The sequence below is a fragment of the Pseudochaenichthys georgianus genome, chromosome 10 (genome assembly GCF_902827115.2).
Source record: "Pseudochaenichthys georgianus chromosome 10, fPseGeo1.2, whole genome shotgun sequence".
NCBI lineage: Eukaryota > Metazoa > Chordata > Actinopteri > Perciformes > Channichthyidae > Pseudochaenichthys > Pseudochaenichthys georgianus.
This window is the reverse complement of record NC_047512.1, coordinates 30,481,152-30,503,061: the sequence shown is the minus strand read 5'-3', so window position 1 is coordinate 30,503,061 and position 21,910 is coordinate 30,481,152. Positions and strand designations below refer to the sequence as shown.

At 42.5% G+C, this 21,910-nt stretch overlaps 1 protein-coding gene across 9 annotated transcripts in view; it reads left to right on the top strand.

Annotated features, from left to right (window-relative positions):
- LOC117454338 (rho guanine nucleotide exchange factor 9) overlaps positions 1–21,910 on the top strand; it is a 68,337-nt gene that overhangs the window by 40,445 nt on the left and 5,982 nt on the right. For 5 of the 9 annotated variants that reach the window (XM_034093543.2, XM_034093540.2, XM_034093548.2 and 2 more), the window contains 9 exons: positions 4,657–4,836; positions 6,180–6,269; positions 7,253–7,453; positions 14,415–14,594; positions 15,430–15,662; positions 16,902–17,031; positions 18,150–18,281; positions 19,860–20,103; positions 20,781–20,849. In XM_034093543.2, the coding sequence (XP_033949434.1) occupies positions 4,657–4,836; positions 6,180–6,269; positions 7,253–7,453; positions 14,415–14,594; positions 15,430–15,662; positions 16,902–17,031; positions 18,150–18,281; positions 19,860–20,103; positions 20,781–20,849 (1,459 nt within the window). Of the gene's footprint in view, positions 1–1,370; positions 1,561–4,656; positions 4,837–6,179; positions 6,270–7,252; positions 7,454–14,414; positions 14,595–15,429; positions 15,663–16,901; positions 17,032–18,149; positions 18,282–19,859; positions 20,104–20,780; positions 20,873–21,910 lie in introns of those variants that run through there. The other 4 variants (XM_034093541.2, XM_034093549.2, XM_034093546.2 and 1 more) reach the window with 3 other exon arrangements.

The following is a 21,910-nucleotide window of genomic DNA, read 5'->3' as shown; positions in this document are numbered from 1 at the left end:
TGTTGTCTGGTGGTGGTCGTAGATGTGCGGATACAGATCCTTCTCTGTGGTGACTGGAAATGCATATCCCCTCGCATATAAACATGTCCCCCCCCCCTCTACGTCGATACCCCTCTTTCCTCCATGTTGTATTTTGTGGACAATGCGCATGGATTAACGTTATTCTATAATCATTTGAGATGAAAAATGAATCTGTGGTGTATTTTGTAATCCCAGCCTACTGCTGCGTCAGGACTTGTTTTGCTCTTGTGATTCACCACATCCACAATATGGCAGCTTATAGCTGAGCAGTGACTTCTTCCTCTGAAGGAAATGTGATATTTGTAGCAAATAGCGGTGCAAGTGAGAGGCTGCTGCTGATGCTAGACTCCAGAGGATCATTGTAGTCTCAGCTGAGCAGTAACCAATAGCAGCTGCAGGGCTAGGCCTAATAAAGGAGGGCCTCCGTCACTCCAGGTTTCCCCCATTTTAGATGCAGCTAAACTCAGCTCCCATTTCAGAGCCCACTATATTCACTTTTTCACTTAATTTCAACGTGGCACCTGAAGCTTGCACGTTATGACACCTGCATATTTCTTATATAAGAAAGTGAAAAAACATGTCAGATGGAGATGAAAAAAACAAACCCATTTCCTCTTTTCTTCCTGTGCCATAACATAATAAAGGATTGAAGCCAGGTGTCATGAATGTTGAATGCATGTCAGAAATAGATATGCTAAAAGCCTGTCCATGACGGTCCTATAAATAGCGATGGTAGGCCGGCTGATGGGATTTTTAAAGACACCGTATGTGCTCTCACACTCACACACTCGAGGCTAAGTGCCATGTGTGTTTTTGTGTGTCTAGTGGCAAATGTTGTACTTTAGGTGAAGGAAAGAAATGATTTGCAACCATGTATACAAATAAATACTTTAATCACATGGTTAGGCATGTGGATGTGTGTTTTTAATTACTGACCCCCACATTACTATATCATAACATTTGAGTATTCTACACTGCAGTGGTTATGGCTCAGATGGCCTGCATTGATTACATAGTGCATATGTGTGTTCATTAAGTTGTATATGTGTATATGAGCCTGGGTGGGTTTAATCTGTAGCTTCTCTTTGCATCTGAGTGGTGCACACGTCCCGAGCGTTCACACATTTGTAATCCCCTCCAGGGCAGGTGCCTCCTAATAGAGTACCATTAAATGCTTTGCAAGCAGAAGTGTCAATGTGTGCATGGTGTGAGCAGAGCGAGACAACAACGTGTGTGAGGATGCGAGTGTATTTCTCACCGGTTTTAGGCAGAGCGTCTTTGATTGGCTCCCAGACTCGGGGTATAAGTGTATTACATAACAGGGTTGGCAGACACAGGGAGGACGGAGCGCGAGACTCACTCAGTGCGTCGGAAAGAGGAGCCTCTTTTCTGGAGTACGGCACATTGCTGCTCGACATCGCTCAGCTCTCGCGGAGGACCCATCCCCTCGACCGCTTCTCAAAAGAGATTTAATTATCATGATTGTATGAACCGGACTTCTCCATGCATACACTCTCTGAACAGTTTGCCACAAACATGGTAAGGCGTGTGTGTGTGTGTGTGTGTGTGTGTGTGTGTGTGTGTGTGTGTGTGTGTGTGTGTGTGTGTGTGTGTGTGTGTGTGTGTGTGTGTGTGTGTGTGTGTGTGTGTGTGTGTGTGTGTGTGTGTGTGTGTGTGTGTGTGTGTGTGTGTGTGTGTGTGCGCGTGCTCAGGGATGCTGTAGGTGCCTTGCTGCAGATGTGCTATGGCTAGAGATAGAGGAGGATGTTGTAATGCAGTGGAGCTGCCAGTGCAGTGAATGCTGATGTGTTGCACTGCAAATATGATATAATAGAGTCAGTAGGCTTTCTGTTCTCACATGTCGGCCTCCATGAAACAGATAGCATTGTCCCATATGTCCATATATAGGGATACATTTCCCTGCATTCATTTGCATTGACCCAAATACAGGTTTTGCGGTGTAAAGGCGGCCGTTTGGCCCTCTGATCTTTGATGTTGTAACTGCAGCGTACACCATAATCAGGACATAGGTCATTACAGCTGTTAGACACACAGGTAATGAGACTTCTGTGTGTCTTGCACATTGATCAAGCTAGGTGGGAAGAAGTGCTAAGGCAGGGATTGGGGAGATTGATTATGTAATGTAATTTCTAATTTATTCAGACATGTAGGGAGGGGGAAATGATGCTACGTATCAGAGAGGGCAGTGCTGATCTCATTAGGGAGATGGAGGGATGAGGGGAGGAACATTGGCTGTGAATGGATCTCTATCTCTCCCCTTCACTCTGCCACTCTGTTGGCTATATTACCGCAGATTGATGGGGAGTGGAGAGATTGTGCTCTGAGAGAATGGGGCTGAAAATGGGGTTGTCCTGTAAAGCGTGTGGGGGGGGATGGGGCTGGATTAGGTAAAGCAGGCATCAGAGTAAAGAAGCAAAAAGTAAATCTGACCCGAGTGCAGAGGCTCATCTCTTCTATTGCTGCTGTTTTGTGGCTTCCAGTAACTATTCCAATATGAATCCTTTTTCTTGAATCGCCAATGATTTTAAAATCTTTTTGAGTACTATTCATTGGTGCTGTTTCCATGGCAGCGTGACACATGTTTTTGCGGTAATCTTCCTCTCTTTCTAGAGTGGAGAGCTTTGATGTATATGTTATAAGATCTATTGCTACCCTGGCTCCCATACGGGATTGGATCCACCTTCTCAATGACTTTGATCTAGAGCCTGCGTGCAGAGGCCTCCACTGTATACATGTCTGTAATTTAGCATTGACATAGAAATGATCTCATCATGGATCAACTACTAACTCTGGTTTTTATTTGAATATTTAATTAGCAGAGTGATGTTGCAGTTATTCAGCCTTCACTCTTTGTGTGTCAGCTGCTTCACACACACACACACACACACACACACACACACACACACACACACACACACACACACACACACACACACACACACACACACACACACACACTTAAATGTAGACATATTCTGGTGCCTCCTGAAGCGTCCTTGCCTCATCCCATCATCTTGAAGCATCCTCATCTGTCGCCATGACGACGGTCGCTCTTTCCCTTCCAGGCATGGAGGTCCCTCCCTATGTCCCCCCTCCTCTGCCCCTGATTGGCTCGTATGCCCGCAGGCGTCTCAGTAAAGCTATCGGGGAAGAAGGCTTGTCTACAGGTTGAAGGGGCAACGTAGCTGCTGAGCCGGAGAGCTTACATCCTCACTGGGGGGCTCGGCTGAATACAAACATACACACGCACACAGTATGCGGTTTCCTGTGGACCTCCTTAAAAACACACCGCGTCAGCACATAGGTAGAATAGCATATTTGTGCTGGAGTGATGAGGTGCATTTTAAATAGGTGTTACCATCAAGGGATTTTATTTTATAAGAGGCAGAGAATAAAAGAGGGGGGAAACAAACTCAGCTTATAAAGTAACACTACCTCAATATGAATACGCAGAAGCCTTATTACAAGTGAAGAACTAACTTAATGTCCGTGTGACATCCCGTGTCTCCAGGCCTTTGATAACTCCTTACCTAGAGACTAAGCAGCTCCTGTCAGGCTCGGTTAGCGCTGGCTGCTCGGCCCACAGCCCCAGGGACTTGACGCATGGTTAGCTGCGGACCGGAGAATGCTGATGAACACTACGTCGGGGAGAACAATTGGAACAAACTGTTGGAGCCGTGCCACAGCTGCATGCAGGGGTTTAATGTATGGGAAGTGTGGCTGCACGTGTGCACATATAGTGTTTTTGCACGCCTCGAAGGCCACACAGCCTCGGTGTGATGGATGAATAGGCCGTTTGGTAGATGGATGATGTCAGGCTCGGGTCCTTCTCGGGAACATTGTCTCTTGTCCTTTAATAAGAACCACCTTTAGCCTCTGAAACCCCCGTAGAATACTGATCACCTGACAGGGAACATTACACACTGTTCCCAATGCAAGCTCGCAAAAATTACAGTACATGCGCACAGTTGAAAACATTCATTCCCATGTCCACATTATTTATTCATGATGCTAAAATCAATAGAACAGATTTGATGAGTCACCCTTCCATGTTTTGTCAAAGACTGTGCCGCTGATAAAATAACAAGCCATGGTGACAGCATGAGGGAAAGGAGATTACCCCTTCACATTTGTTTGCTCCTCTGCATTTATATTACATTAACACATGTAATTATTCTAATGTCATAATGGGCCAATTACCATCCCTGTGTGGAGACTGGTGCTGTGCTTCTGAACGCTGTGTTGTTTCTCCACTAATGGCTCTGCTCTTTTTGTTGTGTCGTCGTATCTTGTTGTGTCGTAGTGTGGTCTGTGTCTTGGCTATTGTGTCGTCCTATTTTGCAATCCCTAAGCTGCTACTGGGCCCCTGGCTTTGAGGGTGTGTATTTGCATCCATTAGTAATCTGAGTGGGCTTAACAACAAGGATTCACATACATTGAGGCCAAAAGGAGACTGAGTACTGAATTACAATCGCTTTTAAATTTGATTTCGATGCTGTTTTAGGTCACGTGGATCAGTATTGGTCCTCATGCTGTTGCAGTAGTGTTCCCACAGCGCTTCACATTATGAGAATAAAGCGTAAGATTGTCTGTCTTTCCCTCCCATATCTCCAGTTGATAAGTGGAGGTTCAATCGTCAACGCTGAGGCGGTATGGGACCATGTGACCATGGCGGACCGGGAGTTGGCGTTTAAGGCCGGTGACGTCATCAAGGTGCTGGACGCCTCCAACAAGGACTGGTGGTGGGGCCAGATTGACGAGGAGGAAGGATGGTTCCCTGCCAGCTTCGTACGGGTGAGTTTGCTGCAGCCATAGCTGGACACCATAGACAAAACACACGCCCACACACACTGGAATGAACATATGCACACAAGTTGAGGTCATATACACAAAAACACACACATGGGTCGCAAGCATCGGGCCTTATGCAGCAGATTTTTCTTGATTTTGGGAGGAAAATACATAAAAAGTCAACCTTATATTGTTAACATGCATATCTACTCATACCCAGGTGTGCTGAATGATAAATAACACGTCACCGTAATTTGGAGGCGTATGGCCAAGTGTTTATAATTAGCCTTGGTAACGCCCACTGAACACTAAATAAGGGCAGGAGCCGGGTGCAAACACTCTGGTGCATGCCTGAGAATTGGAGCAATGTCTACAAAAAACAAATATACTGTATAAAAAGAAGAATTTCAAATGAAAATACTGTTAAATGAGTCAACATTTTCTGACAGTCAGTACTGATGATGACATTTAAAAAGAGTGAAATGCTTCCTTTGTAGCTGGACAGATGCTTTATCATCCTCCAGGGATTGTATAGTCTTAATTAGGATCAATGGGCCAATATATTTTCTTTAGCCTACAAATTTAATTATCCAATCATTATAATACCACTTGATTACATGCTTCTTTTAAATGTTCCTCACATTTTTCAAACATAATGATTCCTTGTGTTGGAGAATCGATTCCCGGACTGTGAAAGCTAGATGTTTTTTTATCTTTGTAAGAGTGCTTAAAATATTCTTTTGAAAATAGCAAAAAAAACATTGATGGATCGCAGGTACTAAGCAATAAGAACAAATTGTACAAAATATGAGATATGTACTTTTAATGCTTCCTGCATGAGGCAAATTGATGTGCTTGCTCCACACACGTATACAAACTGTTAAATAATGCTTTATTTTTGTAAACATTGAAGATATGAGAGAATAGCTAGCTACAGTAAGTGCCTTTTATCGGGCGTTCAGGGACAGCGAAAACAAAGCTACTGATGGGCCCCTTTTTAAACTTCCTACCCTTGAAACCCACTTAAATATCCAACGTCCTCACTTTACATGGTGATTATATAATCCCAGCCATATTTGAGCTGGACTAAACACTGATGACGCAGCTACTGCATGTTATTCCCTACTTCTGTTACTCACCGAAGGAAGAACTAGCATCCTTGTTTGTAGGTGGAGGCTTCCCACAGCAGACACACACCCTCTCCTCTCCCCACACAGATACACCTCATGGCCATCCCCCACCTCTCCACCCTTCCATCCTCACTCCTGAGAGGGCAGGGCAGACAGGCTGACTGACTGTCGACCAAAAAAAAGTATCTTTCTGTTCTGTCATTCTCTCTCTCCAAGGTGGAACCCCACCCTCCTCAGCCCCAAACAAAACAGGTTTTCTATCTCAACCCCATAGCAACTCCACGGTTCCAAAACACCACGTCAAAGGTGCGTTCTCCCAGCTTCATCCACCCATCCAGCCTGCCCGCCCACCCGCCCGCTCCAGTCTGTCTACGCAACGTACCCTCGACATTACCAAACATTAACATGACGTTTTCACACCATCCTCCACGGGGTCGATATAGAGGCAGAACTGACGAGTCAAAAGTAAAGTTTAAAAGCATTATTAGATTTTGGAATAATTATTCCTGTACATTTCTATTTTTAAATATTGATTTCTCCATTTACTATTGACTCTGACTTTTTTCTCAGTCTTAACGCCGCGCTACTCGTTCTCCGTCTGCAGTCAGTGCTCCACCCGTCACTCTGCTTGTCTGTGGCGCTGCATTTCTCATCCTGTGTTTGGCATTCTACCCGTCGGTTCTTTGATGTTCTCTTGGCAAACTGTGTGTCATCAGGTGTTGGCTGCTGGACATCTGAAACCACGCACACTTGGCCCCTTTTTATGAGAGATAGTGAAGTGCACCGTGTGTGTTGGGTACTGTGTGTGTCGCAGGTGCATGCATGTGTGAGGAAATTGAATGAGAGTGTACGTGCATGCGGTGGGGAGGGAGTCTTTTTGAGTCACACACAGGGCCGGAGTTGGGCATTAAATAATCTCTGTGCGCAGAAAGAGATATTTATTTTAAACTCTGCAGTTTGTCCCTTGTTTTAATGGAGGGACACTCTGGTCAAACTACCAGAGACCCTCTAAATGAAGCTCTGTGTGTGTGAGATATGTGTTTGTGTGTGAGTGTGCATTCATGCTCACGAGGAGTGACCAATACCACTTATATGGAAAAGATCTTTTAATATAAATACCTAAATGTGTTTATTAATTCATTTTGCAAGATTTATACTCTTAAGAGACTTAACTGTGCACATTTCTTATTCAAGTACATGTGTGTGTGTGTGTGGCTCTGTGTTTCTCTGCGTGTGTGTGTGTGTGTGTGTGTGTGTGTGTGTGTGTATGTGTGTTTCTTTTTACTCAGCTGTGGGTGAACCAGGAGGATGGGGGAGGGGAGTCGTCCGAGGGGACCAGTGAGGTGCAGAACGGGCACCTGGACCCGACCAATGACTGCCTGTGTCTGGGTTCGCCCCTCCAGAACCGGGACCAGATGAGAGCCAACGTCATCAACGAGATCATGAGCACAGAGAGACACTACATCAAACACCTCAAGGACATCTGCGAGGTACTAAACCGTGCACGCACGCACACACACACACACACACACACACACACACACACACACACACACACACACATACCATGTATACATCACTTCAGGGGACATTACATTGACTTACATGCATTTCCTGGAGACTTATCCTAACCTTAACCATAACCAACACATGCCTATCCCTAACCCTAACCAAGTCTTCACCCTAAAATGAATGATTCCCCTCATGGGGACCTCCATTTTGTCCCCATAAGGGAGGCGAGTCCCCACACGTGACTGTGTAAACAGATTTAGGTCCCCACAAGTATAGTAATGCTAGACCACACACACGTAAGAAGCTGAATCAACTGAAATGTGTGTGAGAGAAGGAGCGGGCCATTTACACAACACTCTAGTATGAATTATTCACACTCCCACATTCACACTTCTATTCAAGGCATATTTTTTCTCTTGTTTTCAAGATATTAAGACACAATTTGTCAATTGTAAACAGCGATGGCAGCAGCCACACTTGGAGACGTTCAGCCCAGATTACATTTGTCATTATTTTATGATTCATGCCGTAGTGACAGGCTAGATTTAGACGAGAGCCTTAGAATTTGTTTCAGTTAAAGCAAGGCTCTTTATAAAAAAAACTCAAAACATGACACATCCAAATGTATACTTTGTTATTGAAATATATTTAAAAAGTCCTCAATTCTGTGCACTCATACAATTCTGTAATTCTTTTTAAATGCATTTGTGTGACTGCATATGGGCCTAGCTTTACATGGCATACAATTAATTCACTGTAGCCTAATACATAATGCATGTACACTATTGTTGGTATATTTTAATGTGAAATAGACTATAGTTATGATGACTGATATCCTTTCCATACCTTCATGCTTGTTTTTCTGGTATCAATAACAATATAATACACTATTAAGTAGGGATGCTCCGATCGACAATTTTGGGGCCGATCGCCGGAATCAGTATCGGCCAATACCGATCGCCAGGGGCGCCATAAGGGGGTGAAAAGTTAGGACGATTCTAAGGGCCCCGTGACTGACAGGGGTCCCAGAAAATTGTAGAACATTAAGAAAAAATGTTTAAGTAACCTTTCATCAATCATCAATAATTAACATTACTATAACGTTATATCGATAATGTACTGACTAAACTTTTTTAGTCATTTCACTTTTTTTGTTCGAAAAGTTAATTATCCAAAGCCTCTGTACACCCCCCTCTATTTACATGTAATGGTTTGGTCCTGTCCCCAAACGCCGTGCGGCACCGCATTTTCTAGCAGAGTGAGAGCATGTGAGCTAGTGATGGGAATTATGGCCCTTTATATATATGAAGGGAGCCGGATCTTATGGCTCCGTTCCTTTCAAAGAGCCATTCAAAAGAGCCCTTTATTTGAAAGGGGGCGGGGTTACTAGGTTTACCTGCGAAATAATCACCAGGATAATGATTGACTGTATTGCCAGACCTAATGTCAATAATCTGCATTGTAAACATGACACAAGGTGGCGCCATATCCATGTCATTCATGTCAGTGAATGTACTACTTTGAATTGACCCTCTGTATGTGTTCAGTAAATATTAATATGTTCAACTATTAATATTAGATACTGTGTTTTTAATGGTGGGGTAGGTAATTGTGGAGAAACCAGCTCGAGATCGCTAGAATTTGAAAATACCCAGCCGGAAAAAATCTGCCACTTCCTCACAGAGCCCCTCCTCCAACACACACGAACGCGCACATGACCAATGAGGGCACGAGATAAGTTTGTGCACAGATGGAAGGCTGACAGGCAGGTAGGCCATCCAGTTACTTTAGCCGGGCCGGCTCATATGATTGGTCGTGCTTTTTACAGTATTACGGCTTCCACAGATGACATTTTTTTAAGGATTTTTTGTCAAAGCACTTAAGATATTCATTGCTATCGGGATGTGAGCATTCCATGGAATATAACAACAAGTGTATCTCGAGCCGGTTTCTCAAACTTACCTACCCCACCTTTAAGTGGCGATGGAGATTATTTGTTGCTTTAAAGGATATTTTGCCTTTACAAATGGTGCGCTTTATCACTGCCTGGGTTTTGGTTGAATTGCATCCAAATGCTGCTACGTTTTCGCGTTTGGCTCATTTCCATTCGAAAAACACGTTGTCTATCTGTCCTGTACCACTTGTTATGACTTCTCTCTCGCGCGTATTCCATTAAGACCCACCCCACCTCACTCCTCGTGCTGAAACCTACCAATCAGAGGGTCTTCACAGAATAGTTTTGGGGAACAAAATCAAGCTTTTTAAAAGGCGAGTGAATTTTGGCAGGCAGTGAGTGCGGACCAACGATTGAACGATAACTAGAACGGCTCTCAGCAAGTAGGACTCGGTTCCCCTCGTTCGTACCAAAGAGCCGTTCAAAATAATTGGCTCGTTCGCGACCGACACATCACTAATGTGAGCAGGGATGCTAGTACTTACGTGTGTACGATATATCAACGTCTAACAAAGTCAGGCTTTCAAAAAAGAAAAGAAAGGAGAGAAAGACAAGAGAGAGCGACAGTATGTCTCCTAGTTTTGCTCTGATTTAGCACCACCATCAGGCCTTTTCATTTCCATTTCCGTTTTGTTGTCCATTTACACTTTAATACCCGCTTATTTTAGTTGGTATGTATATTTAATTAGAAAATCTGCTGCTTATGTTATTTTTTTTGTGATAGCATTTTATAAATGATAATATTGGTGTTAATGTTCACTTTATTTTATAGGTGGGGTAGGTACGTTTCAGAAACTGGCTCGCGATACACTTTTTGTTATATTCCATGGAATGCTCTTAACATCCCGATAGCAATGAATATCTTAAGTGCTTTGACAAAAAATCCATAAAAAAATTCCATCTGTGGAAGCCGTAATACTGTAAAAAGTACAACCAACCGATTGGATTGCCGCCCTGTCTGTCAGCCTTCCATCTCGTGCACGCACAAATGTATCTCGTGCCCTCATTGGGCGTGCATTGCAGCAGTACTTCAATGACTCGCCAGCAACAGGCGGCCACTTTCACCAGTCTGCTGACGTCATGTGCGCGTTCATGTGTGTTGGAGGAGGTGCTCTGTAAGGAAGTCTGAAGGAAGGGGCGGATTCTTTTCGGCTGTGTACTTTCAAATGTTAGTGCAATCGAGCCGGTTTCTGAAACTTACCTACCCCACCTTTAATTTAGGAGGTCATGTATATTTAAGTTATATGTATTTTGATTTATGAATGTTCCATTCAAAAATGTTATTAAAAAGGCATGTACACCATAAAAGATGACTATTGAGGTATATTGTCAGGAATGTTAGTGTTATATCAAATAGTGAATTCTACTGCAGCAGAATGTTGCACGTCTGCTCAGTGTTATATATTCACAGCTCAGTGTCAGTAAATATTGTGCAGTTAGTATTGGACTACAAGATAGATGCAAGCCTGTACAGGTAGAGTTATTTAAAGCATGAATGAGTGGGTTGGGTTCTGGAGGTGTGGTTACAGCAACTGTGCTTGGTTGGTGTGGCCTGGGCCTGGTGGTGGGGCCCAATGTGATATATTTTCATGGGGCCCAAAATCCCTGGCGGTGCCCCTGCCGATCGCCGATCCGATTGAGTGGGCGGGGCCTAAATGGAAGATTTAAACATCACTTTAAATGGAAGATTTAAAGTGATGTTTATATCTTCCATTTAAAACTCAGTTAAAGGGGCTCATTCACTGGAGCTTCCACAAACAACAATCAACTTAATTATTACATTCAAATGATGTATTGTACATTTTTCAAGTTTACATTCACTTTGGATAATAACACAGGAGAAATTAGCGGAAGCGCTCTCTCCCCCTCTCTCCCTCTCCTGACAGCCTGTCAGTATCTCATGCAGCTCACTGATCCAGTAATGAGTGACCCGACAGTGAAGAATAAATATATGTATAACTAGTTTAGCTTGTTCCAGAGGTAGATAAAATAGCATTTGATATAACTCTTAGTGTGTGTTTCGCTCCGCTCACCGGTCCGGTGGGCGGAGCTGTAGGATTTCTGCTTCACACACGTTGCATACCGCAATTTTACTGTCTTTTTCGGACACCTTAAAATAATGCCAGACCGGTGAAGCCATTTTGGCGAGCTTGTTTTGCCGCGCACAGAGAAAAGTGTCATGTACACTGAACAAAAATATAAATGCAACACTTTTGTTTTTGCTCCCATTTTTCATGAGATGAACTCAAAGATCTAAAACATTTTCTATATACACAAAATAACCATTTCTCTCAAATATTGTTCACAAATCTGAAAAAATCTGTGATCGTGAGCACATCTCCTTTGCCGAGATAATCCATCCCACCTCACAGGTGTGGCATATCAAGATGCTGATTAGACAGCATGATTATTGCACAGGTGTGCCTTAGGCTGGCCACAATAAAAGGCCACTCTGAAACGTGCATTTTTGCTTTATTTGGGGGTCTGGGGGGATCCGAAAACCAGTCAGTATCTGGTGTGACCACCATTTGCCTCACGCAGTGCAACACATCTCCTTCGCATAGAGTTGATCAGGTTGTTGATTGTGGCCTGTTGATGTTGGTCCACTCCTCTTCAATGGCTGTGCGAAGTTGCTGGATATTGGCAGGAACTGGAACACGCTGTCGTATACGCCGATCCAGAGCATCCCAAACATGCTCAATGGGTGACATGTCCGGTGAGTATGCTGGCCATGCAAGAACTGGGATGTTTTCAGCCTCCAGGAATTGTGTCAGATCCTTGCAACATGGGGCCGTGCATTATCATGCTGCAACATGAGGTGATGGTCGTGGATGAATGGCACAACAATGGGCCTCAGGATCTCGTCACGGTATCTCTGTGCATTCACAATGCCATCAATAAAAGGCACCTGTGTTCGTCGTCCATAACATACGCCTGCCCATACCATAACCCCACCACTCGATTCACAACATTGACATCAGAAAACCGCTCACCCACACGACGCCACACACGCTGTCTGCCATCTGCCCTAAACAGTGAAAACCGGGATTCATCCGTGAAGAGAACACCTCTCCAACGTGCCAGACGCCATCGAATGTGAGCATTTGCCCACTCAAGTCGGTTACGACGACGAACCGGAGTCAGGTCGAGACCCCGATGAGGACGACGAGCATGCAGATGAGCTTCCCTGAGACGGTTTCTGACAGTTTGTGCAGAAATTCTTTGGTTATGCAAACCGATTGTTGCAGCAGCTGTCCGAGTGGCTGGTCTCAGACGATCTTGGAGGTGAACATGCTGGATGTGGAGGTCCTGGGCTGGCGTGGTTACACGTGGTCTGCGGTTGTGAGGCCGGTTGGATGTACTGCCAAATTCTCTGAAACGGCTTTGGAGACGGCTTATGGTAGAGAAATGAACATTCAATTCACGGGCAACAGCTCTGGTGGACATTCCTGCTGTCAGCATGCCAATTGCACGCTCCCTCAAAACTTGCAACATCTGTGGCATTGTGTGTGATAAAACAGTGTGATAAAACTGAACATTTTAGAGTGGCCTTTTATTGTGGCCAGCCTAAGGCACACCTGTGCAATAATCATGCTGTCTAATCAGCATCTTGATATGCCACACCTGTGAGGTGGGATGGATTATCTCGGCAAAGGAGAAGTGCTCACTATCACAGATTGTTTCAGATTTGTGAACAATATTTAAGAGAAATGGTTATTTTGTGTATATAGAAAATGTTTTAGATCTTTGAGTTCATCTCATGAAAAATGGGAGCAAAAACAAAAGTGTTGCATTTATATTTTTGTTCAGTGTATTTTACATCTTGCGATCGGCTCTCGCAATCGGCATGTTTAGAGAGCACCGATCGATCGGTAGAGAGTGAGTATCGGCCGATCGATCGGAGCATCCCTACTGTCAAGGACAGTAGCCCAATGCCATCAGGCCTTCCTGCTGATTAAATTCACAAAAAGTTTGTTGAAGTAAGACTGCATACTTCTCTTTTGCATGTGAAGCAGTTATTTCTAAAATGTTGCCACCAGCACAGCATCTGTTACATAAAGGTCGTATTGTAGAACGAAACTAAACACCCGCATCATGACTTTGGGTGGGCAGGAATTTCTAGTGCAAATGTTTTGTGCTTATCTAATCATCTTTCCATAATCCTCTATATGCCCTTTGTCTGTATTTCGAGTGAAGCGTAATATATTTAAAAATAGTTGCAGTAAAGCGTAAATTTCACCTCTGCACTTCTTGCCTGAGGGAATAAACAGGCACAGGCATGTCACAACGTGCTTTACATGGATTTAGAACAGGCCGTTCAAAAATTCCCCAAACCCACCCAATCAAATATACAGCATTTCAACAATAGCAGCAGTATCACGGACTGACACTGAAGTTGTGGTACCACCGTTTGGCCACTACGGAAATGTGCATCAACATCCCGCGCACTCTCTCGGGCGTGATACATACACATTATTTTAATCCCCCCACATCGATTGTTTTGGAAAGACATTACTTTTCTCAAATAGCAGACGCACCGTGCTTTTAAAACAGAACTTTAGTTTCCATTATTGACAGTTACCATTGTATAAGCAGAACACAAAATGCTTCGCATGTGTTTTTCAGAAACAGAGGGTACCGGGTGATGGAGTGTAAAATAGCATAAAGCTACCTCTTACAGTAAATCTTTCCCCAAGGTGCCGAAGCTTCAGGGCATTTCATTAACCACAAGAATTGGACCAACTGAAATTGAGGCCACAGTTCGACCTACTCAAGATTGTTTCTGACGTTACGGAAGCTTCAGAGTCAAAGTCCATTTCGACTCGTTTGAATAATGTTTAAGGAATGACTTCACGTGTTTATTCCAAAGAATTAGCAAACATACTGATGAGATGTATAAAGCTATGGCCTACATTGTACTTTACTGGCAGTTAAACTGTATCTTCGTTGTGAACTTCACAGAGCTTTAACCCATATTGTTTCAGGGCTATTTGCGCCAGTGCAGGAAGCGTGTGGACATGTTCAATGACGACCAGCTGAAGGTCATCTTCGGGAACATCGAGGACATCTACCGCTTCCAAATGGGCTTTGTTAGAGACCTGGAGAAACAGTACAACACAGACGACCCCCACCTCTCTGAAATCGGGCCGTGCTTTTTAGAACACGTGAGTTCAATTAGTGTTTGAGGGAAAAGTACGATGTGTAACTTTTCCATATTGAAATGTCTAAAAACGACTGTTACACTTTTTTGAGGTTGTTTATTTAACATTATTCCAAATGTTTCAATAGAATCAATATCCATAATTGTAATCAATTAATTTGCTCCCTTTTAATAGCATTTTATCTCTTTTGCCACTGCCTTGCAGAAGCATCAGAAAATGACGTTTAATCAACATTTTAACTTTTTTGATCATGGTTGTTTTTAACTATGTTTTAACTATAAAAACTCATTTTTGAGAGGAGACGTATAGTTAGAATCCAAGTAGAAGGCAATGGTGATTCAGACAACAACTCCCATGACTGCTATACTAGTAGTCATGGTAGTTGTTGTCTGAATCTTTACCACACCACCTAACTCCTTTTATTGTTATTGTTATGAGACAGGTTATTGAGACACCTGGCAGTGTACACATGTTTTTTTATTATATTAGGCGTATAAGTCTTTACTTCTTTGATGAAAATATGTTTACCTCACACACACTGTCCAGCTTAGAGAAGCTTACATTGATAATAATTGAGTTTGGCCTGTTATCTCACCATCAGAACTTAATTATCCCATTATCTTGAAATAGCAGCTGTGCTGATAATTAAGTCAACAGCAAACTGTTTATTTCAAGATAATGAGATAATTAGGTCATGATCATGAAAACTGCTATAATAAAAAACATCCAAGCAACCAGAGCTTCTTATCTGTCCATGTTGACACTAGCATGTTTTACTGAGAAGAGAATTCAGTACATATCTCTCATCATGTGTCTCTCGCCCCTTTATTCTCTACAGCAAGATGGTTTCTGGATCTATTCTGAATACTGTAACAACCACTTGGACGCCTGTATGGAGCTGAGCAAACTGATGAGGGATGGGAGGTACCAGCACTTCTTCGAAGCCTGTCGCCTCCTCCAGCAGATGATCGACATTGCCATCGACGGCTTTTTGCTCACCCCTGTCCAGAAAATCTGCAAATATCCACTCCAGCTGGCTGAGCTTCTCAAATACACTGCGCTGGAGCACAGGTACAGAACTCTCTGGCCATGCTCACATTTCATCAGCAGAAGGTGTTGCTTTTTGGATAGTTATTCATTCGTTTTGAAAAGAAAAGAGGCCATGCCTTCATGCTTTAATGCTCAAAAAGCTCTTTATTTTTCTCACACTGCCCGTGCTGCAGCACCTCTTTGCACCCTCTGTCCAAAACCAGAGCCCAGATGTCCCGCTCCTTAGCCTTTAACGTACAATGTGTCGGAGAGCGAGTTTTACTTAGTGATGTCAATACAAAGGAGTCCAAGAAGTGTGTGGGAGAGAAACCCCCTCTAGTGTGGACTTTGAGATGTTAGCCTTTGCAGACCATTCACATGCACAAAAACCTTTTGAACTCTCTACCGGAAAGGGAGACCCCCAACATGCATAATAGGGCCTCTTTAAGGATTAGTTCACTGACGAAACAAACACCAGTGGCAATGTAGCTGTTGCAGGTTTTGGGTTTATTTGACCAGCTTTCTGTAATTGCTTTTGAGTGAAATATAATCAGGTAAACTCAGTTTCATCGTAAACCTTTACTACAATACTGAACATCAACTCGTTCTTATTTCACTCCATGGCTATTGTGTAGGACTCCGGATATAAATAGACTGCACATTAAATATGGATTTGGGCTTTAGCTGGCACATGCATCAACACTCCCCACTCACTGCGCAGCACACAAGCACAACACGCGGGCATCCAGATATGCAAACTCATGCGTGCGGAGCAACCAAAACATGGCGTGAGCGATTCAGCGTCTCAGCCAGCTCCGGGTCATTCACGACTCCGTTCTCAGCCAGAGAGGGACAGGTGCCAGCGCCGCCTGCCAGATCACAGCGTTCCACTGTTAGGAGCTGGAGACAATCTGCCAGATATAGGCCTGCTCTCTGTCACGCACACACACAACACCGTCACACACACATTATCTTCCAAAGTGAGGATTGGATCCGTTTCACATCTAAGCCAGAGGGATAGATCCGGCTCAGTTAGCATAGTCGCAGTTAACAGTGGATGGAGAAAGTGGCTGATTAGAACGAGACAGCATTGTGGTGTTGGACCGTGCTCCAGCTGACGTATTGCTCTTACTTGACTTTATAAGTCCTTTAATAGGCTACCTTATATCACTCACTGCTGCAACATTACATGGGTTTCTTTAAAGGATGGCCGAACTCCAAGAGCTATAACTTTCCCCCTCTAGCACCCCAGGAGTAATCATATGTACACTGTGTCCGCAGTGATTATCGATACGTGGCAGCGGCGCTGGCAGTGATGCGGAACGTCACTCAGCAGATCAACGAGAGGAAGAGGAGACTGGAGAACATCGACAAGATCGCCCAGTGGCAAGCCTCCGTTCTGGACTGGGAGGTTTGTTTGTGTGTTCTCTGTGGAGTCCTTCCAAAGCATCCAATGCCCACTCATGTTGTTCATTGGCAAGAACAGCTCTGGCCTGTTTGGTCCTTCTGTTTGGTTACAGATATTGCCCCGGCATTGAAAGAAAAGTTGACATAGAAGCCCGATATCTCTCACTAAATGTGGTCACAATCTCAAGGTTACTGAGGGGGTCGGGTTTAATTACTAATCTAATTGATATGCCTTTAAGATTCACAAAGTCAATCCTTTTTACTCTCCTTTAAAACTCCATTAAATATTTGCGATGTCCTCTCGACTTTCACTATCAGATTTTTTTTTTAAATGTAATATATTTTTGTTCATTTTGTTAGACTTCCACTAAAACGTTTTCAAGCCTAAGCTGATTTATTTGTCTTTGCTTCTTCCTTTCTTTCCTTCTTTCTTTACCCCTTCCCTCCTTCCTTTCTATTTTATGAATCTTCCTTTCTTTCCTTCTTCCTTTCTATCTTATGAATCGTTCTTTCTTTCTTTCCCTAATATTATAATTGTTGTCCTGTGTGTTTTCACCTGTTGTTCTTATCTGTGACTTTTTTCCAGGTGTGTCTGTTGTTGTTGTTTTACTGCCACTGCAGCAGTCCAAATTGCCCCTCAGAGACAAATAGGTCTAACTTAAACTTGATGATATAACTATGACTTCTCAGGCTAGAAAATGCCACAGAAGGCACTCACTAAACTGTGTTCATACGCTGAGAAGTAGATACTTAATGAGTTAATTACCTTGTTTATTTTGCAGTTTTTTACAACATGATAATTACTTTAATAACTTCAAAATAAGATTCTTGCTAAATGTATGATTTAATAATCCCTGAAAATGAGAGTTTTGTTTATGTAAATGTGTGAGTTTCTTTTCTCGCAAACGTCGCACTCTTATCGCAATCCATTACCAAGTTGTTCTTTGTAATTTGATGTAATCTAAAACATACATTTGCCCTTCAAATGTAGCCCAATTGTATTTATGTGTACCTTAAAGGACACCAGTACTCCATCATATTAACCTGTCTTTACTCTTATTGGTTAGATAATTCATTATAAGAATAGTATCTCCTTCATTTACACGTTGTGTGTGTGTCTAGGGCGACGATATCTTGGACAGGAGCTCGGAGCTCATCTACACCGGGGAGCTGTCATGGATCTATCAGCCGTACGGGCGCAGCCAGCAGCGAGTCTTCTTCCTCTTTGATCACCAGCTGGTCCTCTGTAAGAAGGTACGCTCGCTTTGTTCTTTTGCTTCCTTTTTATAAAGACCTTGATGGATTAAAAACAAGCTGCCTCATCTTATCTTCTTACAAGTCGATATATCACTTTGCTGTTGACGCAGACGCTTAAAGACTTTTCTGAACTTACTCTGGAGCTGCGACTCCAATGCGCAATGAGACGCACCAGCCCTTAGTGAAATGCGTTCAAAATCCTCCGCACCTTTTACAAAATGGAGCTGTGTTAGTTTGGGCTCGAATGCACCGAGGCTGTGCTCTCCTGTCAGACTGATGTTCACGCTCGGCTACACCCAACACAAGTGCACACGGACACACAAACGCAGACCAACACCGCTGCACAAACACACTAAGAGAGGCTTGAAAAGGGCGTCACAGAGGAGCAATCATTTCAAAGACACACAAACGTCTTTCCCCCCCGTACTCTATCACTGTCGAACATCGAGGGAGTTTGGAAAACGTTGCATGTAGCCTTCCATCTTTTCCGCCCATCTCTTCCTTATCAGCACGCGGATGCAGATTTGTCTCTGCATGCTTATTAAAAGACGCCGTGTTTGTTTTTTCCTTACCTTCCTCGACCCCTATAGTGTGACTGGATGGTATTTGGTCCTCAGGTAATATTTAACGTGATGTTTTTGATGTGGCCGTCTTGTTCCTGGAGAGCTACGTGCTGTAGATTCAGGTTATTTATGGAATGATGCGCTGCGGTAAAGCTCGATTATTCAACAGTAATGTGAGGATCTGCACTTCTTTGTCTTGTTTATTAATAATGTGAATATCAGTCAAAAGATATCAACTTTGGTTTGATAACATTCTGAGATGTTAACTTGAAATTGTGATTGAATTTTGCATTTTTCACTATTTCTTTTTGGACCAAAAAGAATAAAATATCCAAAAATGATTTTAATAGTAACCAAGGATGAAAGGAATAGTTGGGTACTTCCGTGTACCAGTTGGAATATAAGTACAAAATAAATATCTAGTTTATTTTATCGGATGAACTTGAAGATAAAAGAGATAATGTTAGTCATTGACAGGGGCATTTCTGAACGTTTAATGTATCTTACACACTTGGGCGCTTATTACTAGTTTATGGGATATGATATTGTCTATCCGAGTGTGGATGGTTATCTACTATAAAGTAACTGCTCTGAAAAATACAAAAAGTTTGGATATGACCTTGGGCCTCAGTGCTAATCGAGGACATAAAATAGTTATTGGTTGCAGTCAAATGTTATAAAATAACAGTCAAATGTTATTTGAGATGTATTTATTTTATTGTTATGCACAATTTGAAAGTGTGTGTGTGTGTGTGTGTGTGTGTGTGCGTGCGTGCGTGCGTGCGTGTGTGTGTGTGTGTGTGTGTGTGTGTGTGTGTGTGTGTGTGTGTGTGTGTGTGTGTGTGTGTGTGTGTGTGTGTGTGTGTGTGTGTGTAGCAGATGGAAAGGGTTGCATAAGGCTCAGGACACCGAGGGGAGGATGCTTGTTGACACCTCTGAGGTTCAGCGCACACACACTAACAGACACCTCTCTCTCTCTCTTTCTCTCTCTCTCTCTCTCTTTCTCCCCCAGGATCTGATTCGCCGGGACATCCTGTACTATAAGGGCCGCATCGATATGGATCGCTACGACGTGCGGGACGCCACAGACGGGCGCGACGACGACTTCAACGTCAGCGTGAAGAACGCCTTCAAATTGTGCAACAAAGACAGCGAGGAGATCCACATCTTCCTGGCCAAGAAGCCGGAGGAGAAGAACCGCTGGCTCAGGGCCTTCCACGAGGAGAGGAAGATGGTGCAGGAGGACGAGAAAATCGGTTAGTCACACACCGCCCTGTTTGGAAAGGTTTCATTCACAGGGGGAATGGAGTTTCAGGCACATGTTGACTTAGCTACAGCATGCTATATGCACATCATAGCATGACAACATGTGTTATTAATTATTAGGGTGTTTTTTTTTTACTTTATTGTGAAAAACTAAATAAACAGTTAAAGGCAGCTTCTTATGGATTGCTACATCCCTTTTATTCTCATAAATAAAATAGTATTAAAATATATTATATATAAATAATATTTCCTTGGTGTACAGCATAAACAAAGAAATAGGAAAACACATTTAAATATAGAATAATAGAAAAAATAAATAAATAATAATGATAATATAAAATGATATGCAATAAATCAATTTAAAGCTGTAAAGAAGAAACATTATAATACAATCTGAAAAAATACTAACATGATACTTTTAAATTACAATGAAAGCTGTATACAAATAATTTTAACTGTATAGAAAAACATGACTTTACATTAAAACAGAATATTACAATAAAAAATGTGAAAAAAATAAAAAATCTAAACAATAAATCTAAATTAAAATGGAAGCCATGTAGAAAGAAATGACAATAGAAATGTGATAAAATAGCAATGTATTTAATAAATCACAATTAAAATGAATGCTAATGAATTGTAAATGTCTGAATGGTTTGCGGTTAAGGTTTCGAGATCTCTGAGTACCAGAAGCGGCAGGCGGCCATGACAGTGAGAAAGGTGACCAAACAGAAAGGTGAGGCAACAAGAAGATATCAGGTGATTTTCCTTTTCTTTTCCTCGCTGGTGTGCTCTGTCTTCTCATCGCTGTTTACTCTTTACTCCTTAACCTGCTCTGTTTTGTTTTTTTAACTGTCTACACGTTTTCTAAAACACGCCTACTTTGTTTATGAATGGACTATCTGTGTACTGAGTAAGCTAGAAAAGTCACGTGGATTCATGTCTTCTCGCTATATCACTTTTTTTTGTATCGCTTTGAGTCAAATGTCTGTCGCCCGTACACGAGGAAGAATCGATATGAGTTGTAAAGCAGACGTTAAGCATCAATGAAAAGACAGAGGGCTATTTGCATGAAGTATTGAGTTTAAAGGGCGATACCTGCATCCCTGACATGTGGGTCCTGTGTCACGCTTGTCTCGAAAACAAATTCCACACCTCGAACTGTTTGCATTTTTCCTTTTACTGAGTTAGGGTGGCTGTCGGGGCTTATCACTAAAATCCAGATTTTTAAAAGAATGTATTCCTCCTTGTTTTTGGTTGATACTTGCTTCTGAACAATGTAATTACTTTACATAGTGTAACCTAGGACAATAATACAACATCACGCCTTGAAGATTGAAGAAACATCAATCATTATTTTGACTTATTTTCAGATTTAACAAGTTTTGTTTTACAGCCAAATATGTCAAAAATAATGCCAAAGCTGGAGTTAGCAATTCTTACACAATACACTTTCAAAGTCAAAAATATTTACCCATGCAGAGTTTCACGCATCCTTTAAAGTCTTAATTTACTTTACTGAAATTCTAAATGTTTCTTAAATATGATTTAATAGATCTTCAAATATATGCCCTACTTTTTGGTTAAATGCAAATAAAAGAGGGTTGGCAACATTTTCTTTTTGCTTGGAGTCGGGAACAGAACTACATTTTAAATAAAAGCGGTCAGCATTTTCTCAAGCGTCCCTGCCTCTTTCACAGCCTAAGATCACCACTAATGCTACTCTCAAAGCTTCTTAAGACTTTGATTTTAGATTTAGCTAGATATACATTTAGATCAAATGTGGGGGAGTATATT